This window comes from Lolium perenne, chromosome 2 (assembly GCF_019359855.2).
Source record: "Lolium perenne isolate Kyuss_39 chromosome 2, Kyuss_2.0, whole genome shotgun sequence".
NCBI lineage: Eukaryota > Viridiplantae > Streptophyta > Magnoliopsida > Poales > Poaceae > Lolium > Lolium perenne.
In genome coordinates this window covers 104,927,610-104,933,658 of record NC_067245.2, presented here as the reverse complement: position 1 = coordinate 104,933,658, position 6,049 = coordinate 104,927,610, and the positions used below count along the sequence as shown (strand labels likewise).

Genomic DNA, 6,049 nt, shown 5'->3' with positions numbered 1-6,049 from the left:
GTCATGTTAATTTTCTTGTATTAAGCAGTGCATTCGCATGGGGAGCGAGGGCATATTGCATGCGGAAGCTGCTTAAGAAACCTGCCCAGTCTCGTGTGCCCGAACTGCGACGGCATCTACGAAGAGGAAGTAGATTTAATTAGATTTGTCTCCTTGTTTAAGGTGGATTGCAGCAACGATGGTTGCGACATGAGCGGCGACTTGCTCGAATACTTGCAACACGAGGCGACGTGCCCACATGCGCCAACGAGACGGTAGGTGGTTGATCTTGCCGGTCTCGATGGAGAAGATGATCGCGCTTCGAGGCTAAGATCTGAGCTCGGTGGAGAAGGACCGGATGGAGTTTCCTTGTCTAGATATAGAGTTCTTTTTGTACTTTTAGATGTCCTATCCGTAGTTTCCTTTTACTTGGAGGGTCCTCCTTGCAGTCTGTAATCCCACCGTCATCATAATATAAAAGCAGTGTCGCCAGGTCCTTCGGGACTTTTCTGTGTTCAAAAATGAGTACTCATTTTAGACATGTCGTCTATTTATGTGTGCGATGTTGTATCGTCTATTACCGTCATTAGTTTGAGCGTGTCCATGTCCTAGAACAAAACTTCGGCATGATGTACTTGTATGTTTAATTGAATTCGACCATGTATAATGTGGAACCGGTCATTGTGAGCATATGGAGATTGCGAACCGGTAATTGACAGGTGGTACATGCTCCTATATTAATCTTGTTTATCTAATGGTAATTGTGATTTATGCGGTACTGAATTAATTAGTTTTAGTTATAAACAGGGACTCTTTGGACGGGGGCTCCTTTTCGAACTAGATCGAGGAGATTTATGAAGTGCTAGAAGGGAACAAATTAGTACATGAGTGTTTTCCGTGAAATGGTAAAAATTTGTAGTGGCAGATTGCCGCCAATGCAATTTTTTCACGTGGTTGATATGGTAGGATGGACATTTCCAAGATTTCACGAATTATTTCGGTTTGTGACCATATATTAAATTAGTTTTGGGCTCATTTCCATTTAATCTGAAATTTCAACCGAAGTACACAAAGTACAATTTAAAAAGGGGAAACTATATATACATGATGTGCACTAAAGGTGTGGTACCCCCCAAAAAAATGACCAAACATATGCGCTGCATCCAAGTATGTAACACCCATATGGCAAACAAAAGCATTGAGTAGTTGTTTGTGATGTATGTAATCTACATGTATATAAAAAAATACCAAACATGGCACACCAAAATATTTTTTAAAAAAAACTTGCCAGATTTTGGCACCATGCATGTTGGAGTTTTTTTTGACACAATCCTTCTTGGAGTTCGCGTGGCTCTCTTCTGAAGTGAGAGGTGAGTTGGTTAATGCTAGAACCATGGCAAACTTCCGAATGTTAGTAATTTAGCATGGACTCATCATTTGTGATGAACTACCTAGGAACAATGCCAAACATGACACACCTATGTTCTTGAGAATATTCCCTTTCACCGATTTTGGCACCATGTGTGTCTTTAAGTATGTTTGCATGCCTTATTGATTGGATATTGAAATACCATGTCAAACTGTCGATACATGGAAAATTCCTTTGCTACAATCAAATAAACTTCGGGCTCCTTTGATTCAAAGGAATATGGAGGGTGTAGGAATATGAAAGGTGCATGATTGGAATGTTATGCCAAGTTGAATCCTATAGGAACATGATGTGTCTTTGATTGTGGGAAAGGAACTTTTCCATGAGGTATTAGCTAATGTGTTTTTCCTATAGGATTTGCACTATAAGATTTCGATAGGAATAGTTCCTATGAATCAAATGACTTGTATAAGAAATTTTCCCATAAGAACCAAATCCAACATAATTCCTATGTCAATCCTATGAAATGAGCCCGATTCCCATAGGATTCAAGTAGACATGACATCCCAATTCTATTATTTTCCTTTTCCTATACTTTCCATTTCCTATGAACCAAAGGAGACCTAACTACTTGGTCATACTGAAACAATTGCCAAATAAATGTCGTGCATCCTATGGCCCCCGTGAGTTTGACCTAAATTTGAAATCATGGTAAAAGGTGCTTAAAATAGGAAAATAAAAGCATGGAGTCAACTTTTTTTTTGATGTACTAAGGGAAAATACCAAACATGCCATAATGCAAACTGTGTTTTAGAGAGAAGCCCTTCAAAAAAGTTGGCATCCACTTGTTGATTTTACTATCGACATGACAAAATAACTGATCAGATGACCAAGTGGTGAAATTTGCAACATATTAGACCACCACATGGTGGAAACTGCTAAAAATAGTGAAAACTACAAAGAAAAAGTTAAAGTGGTGGTTTGTGCAGCATATGGAGGATTGAGTAGTAAAAGTTGGATGTGCACTACCGTGGGCCTGTGGTAATTTTTCGATAAAGGATGCTTTATTACTTTTGATAAGCAATTACATCCAGCCTCTGCACAACCAGGGTGCACACAGCCGTTTTAGGGCTCCTTTGATTCAAAGGATTTGCATAGGAATTGTGTAGGATTTGGTTCCTATGGGAAAAATTCCTATACATGTTGTTTGATTCATAGGAACATATCCTATAGGAAAATTTCCTATAGGAATCTTGTAGTGTAATTCCTATAGGAAAAAAACATTAGCTCATACCTCATGAAAAATTCCTTTGCTACAATCAAACAAACTTCATCTTCCTATAGGTTTCAAGTAGACATGCCATTCCTATCCTATACCTTTCCTATTCCTATACTTTTCCTATCCTTTAAATCAAAGGAGCCCTTAATAGTCTTAGGATCACAAAAATGTCAAACTAAAGGAGAAAATAGGCGAAATACATATCGAAATGATGAATCATATAACGCCTAAAATGCGGGTGGGGCTTCAATCCGTAGACTATGCTGCCACCCATGTAGGGAAAAAGTATCCCTCGCCGTAGCCTCCAACCATTTACAGAAATACAACCCATGTGGGCCTATGGTAATGTTCACCTATTATGATGATGGCACGAAAAAAATGATGTTTTCTCTGCTGAACTGTCCTGAGCTGATTTGACGAGACAAAATACAGCTACACGGCGTGCACGGGACAGCTATACAGTACATTAGCTTCTTCTCGGGTCACACGCCTGCACCACAGGTGCAGTAAGTGCAGCAGAGACCAGAGAGAGAAGGAACGCCCGTAGTATTTTTGATTTCAATTCACAATGTTTTTTTCCTTGCCTCTCCGTCTTCTTCACCTCCATCTTCTCAGTGTTTTCAAGAGTGATTATCAACTCGTGGGGAAGGGAGACGCAAACGCCGCACCGCATCATTAGTAGCAGTATACCTTTCTCTCCTCGCCCTGGCTGGCCGCCCGCCGCAAACGTTCCTTCCATAGCGCTTGCCGTCTCCTCCAAACCCCCCCAGCGCACTTGCATCCGCCATCCACCTAAATCCACCGCCGAGTACCTTTCTGTCCTCACCACCGCCACTGCGCCTATTCCCCTGTCCAGCAGATCCGCTCCGCTGCCTGCTACACACTTCGAGCAGACGACTGCGACGTTGCGTGTGTCGCCGCCGTGTCAGATGGAGGCGGAGCCGCTCAACTCCCGAAGGCGGGTCGAGCCAGATTGGGCAGAGCCTCCGTCGAGCCTCGACCTCGTCAGCCGCCTCCCCGACGAGATGCTGCACATCATCATCTCCCTCCTGCCCATGATATCCGCTGTAAGGACAACCTTGCTCTCCAAACGGTGGCGCCACCTCTGGCGCTCCGTCCCACTTAACCTCCTCGCCGACGACAACGACCTCATCACCCGCCTCCCCGACCAGATTCTCCACATCATCATCTCCCACCTGCCCACTATATCCGCTGTAAGCACAACCTTGGTCTCCAAACGGTGGCGCCACCTCTGGCACTCCGTCCCACTTAACCTCGAGATCGACGACCAACTCGCCAAGCAAAACCACAAACGCATCGCCGCGGTCTCCAGTATCCTCGCCGCTCACCCTGGCCCCGCCAGAAGCGTATCAATTGACCCCTTCAGAAGCACTTGCAAGGTCGACACCACGCTCGACAGCTGGTTCCGGTCCACCACCCTATCTTGCGTCGAGTACCTCAGATTCGATGGTGGAACAGTGATGCGCTCCTTCTCGCTGTCCGCGCTCCGCTGCGCGCCCACGCTGCGCATTGTCAGCATTTGTACTTGCTATTTGCCCGAGATTTATGCCAACTCCATGCTTCTTTTCCCCCAACTCAAGAAGCTGATGCTCTATGACGTCTACATCTGTAAGGCGGCGAACATCGACCGCCTGTTCAACCGCTGTATTGTGCTCGAGGCACTTCACCTTGAGGGGGTCCACGGGTTCACCCACCTCAACATTCACATGCCAAATCTTCGTAAAATTAGTGTGGCTAGCTATTGGAAACGCAACACCACCGAACTTATTCAGTTAGACACGGTGCAAATTATGGATGCATCTTGCCTTGAGAGATTGGTCATATGTGTTCATGATGTTCCACTACTAATCCAGGTCGCCAACGCACCAAAGTTGATGGTGTTGGGCTTTGCGTCGTACCCTGGCTGCCAACTTGTTATTGGACGCATAAACTTTTTGGTAGAACAGCCTTCTTCTTGTTGAATTAACTCACATTTTTGTTATTTTTTTGACATATGTACCATTGTCCTGTAGAGGATGATGCCCATAAGCTTGGAACATTCTCTGTGCACAGTGAAGAACTTGTTTCTAAAATCTGACGGGCCTAGTCTGGATCAACTACTTGCATTTCTTAGATGCTTTCCCTGCACGGAGAAGCTATATATCAAGGTAAATTCGTTGTTGTTAACTGTTTACCACTATGAGCAAAAAGTGTAGAGTTACATGGAGTTAACCTGTTATTAGCCTAGATCAGTTGAACAATATTTTGTACTAGAAGAACATCCACAATGGAGTTATATTATGTTGGTTCAAAACTAAACTTCTTGTCATACAATGTGTTGTATCTTGTGCATCTGTGAAGTTTTATATAAACACATGATAATATGTGATCTGTGTAAAAAAGATTAGACATATGTAAATAGTGTGACTTACTATTTACACATCATTTGTTCTTTTTTGTGTAGATCACATATTATCATATTTTTGGATGAAACTTCACAGAAGCACATGATAGAACACAATGTATGTCCAGACTTTTAGTTTACATTTTTTTTTTGGAAACTTGGAAGTTTCAAAAGAAAAATGGGGTGCACTTGCAACTAGTTGCGGATTGGAGTTTCCCATGTTGGTAACCTTTCCCCAACTTTACAATGACAATAACAGATGTAAAAAAGTGCATCTATCAAATTGGAACGTGTCAGGGGATTATGTTGTTCCACGGTCCTCAGTTAACACATGATTCAACTCACCTGAGATATTCATTAGTTGACAGCTATGAAGTACTTTGTTATTGTACTGACTACTTAATTTGACTTCTTTGCAGTTTTATAGAACCGGTGATAAGGTTCATGTGCTGCATAATGAGCCAGCCTGTCCCATTGAATGCCTTGATCTCCATGTCAAAGAAATTTTGATTTCTGACTACCGAGGAAGGAGAAATGATGTTATTGTCTCCAGGTTCTTTATGCAGAACACTAGAATGCTCAAAGTAATGAAATTTGGTGTAACAAATTATCACAATAAGATCTGGTGGGATACCCAGTTCAAGTGCCTAGACCTGAAGAACACCGCTTCTAGAGATGTTGATTTTCAGTTTGGATATTTACCATCCTTAGATAAGTTCAGCTTGGACGGTGTTCGTAGCTGCTTGATACATGACTTGTCAGTGGCTGATCCCTTTGCTAGAGAGATATATGCAAGATTTGGGCCAATTTCTGCATAGTGTTACTTTAACTCCCTATATTTTGTACTGGTCTGAACAATATACTTCATCACTTGGTTAATGTACTTCAGACTTGATGTTATTCTTGTGAACATGGTCTAATATTCTAATGCTTTCGGGATGTATGTACTACTAGTGATATATATAGAAGCTAGCAATTGGTTGACAGAATCTACTAAAAAAATCATGTAACGGATGTT

General features: G+C 42.3%; 1 protein-coding gene across 1 annotated transcript; it reads left to right on the top strand.

Annotated features, from left to right (window-relative positions):
• Positions 1 to 4,108: 4,108 nt before the first annotated feature.
• On the top strand, positions 4,109 to 5,849 carry LOC139835558 (uncharacterized). The gene is made up of 3 exons (XM_071825418.1): positions 4,109 to 4,585; positions 4,661 to 4,795; positions 5,451 to 5,849. Exons 1-3 carry the CDS (start codon positions 4,109 to 4,111, stop codon positions 5,847 to 5,849), a joined length of 1,011 nt encoding a protein of 336 aa, XP_071681519.1.
• Positions 5,850 to 6,049: the final 200 nt, after the last annotated feature.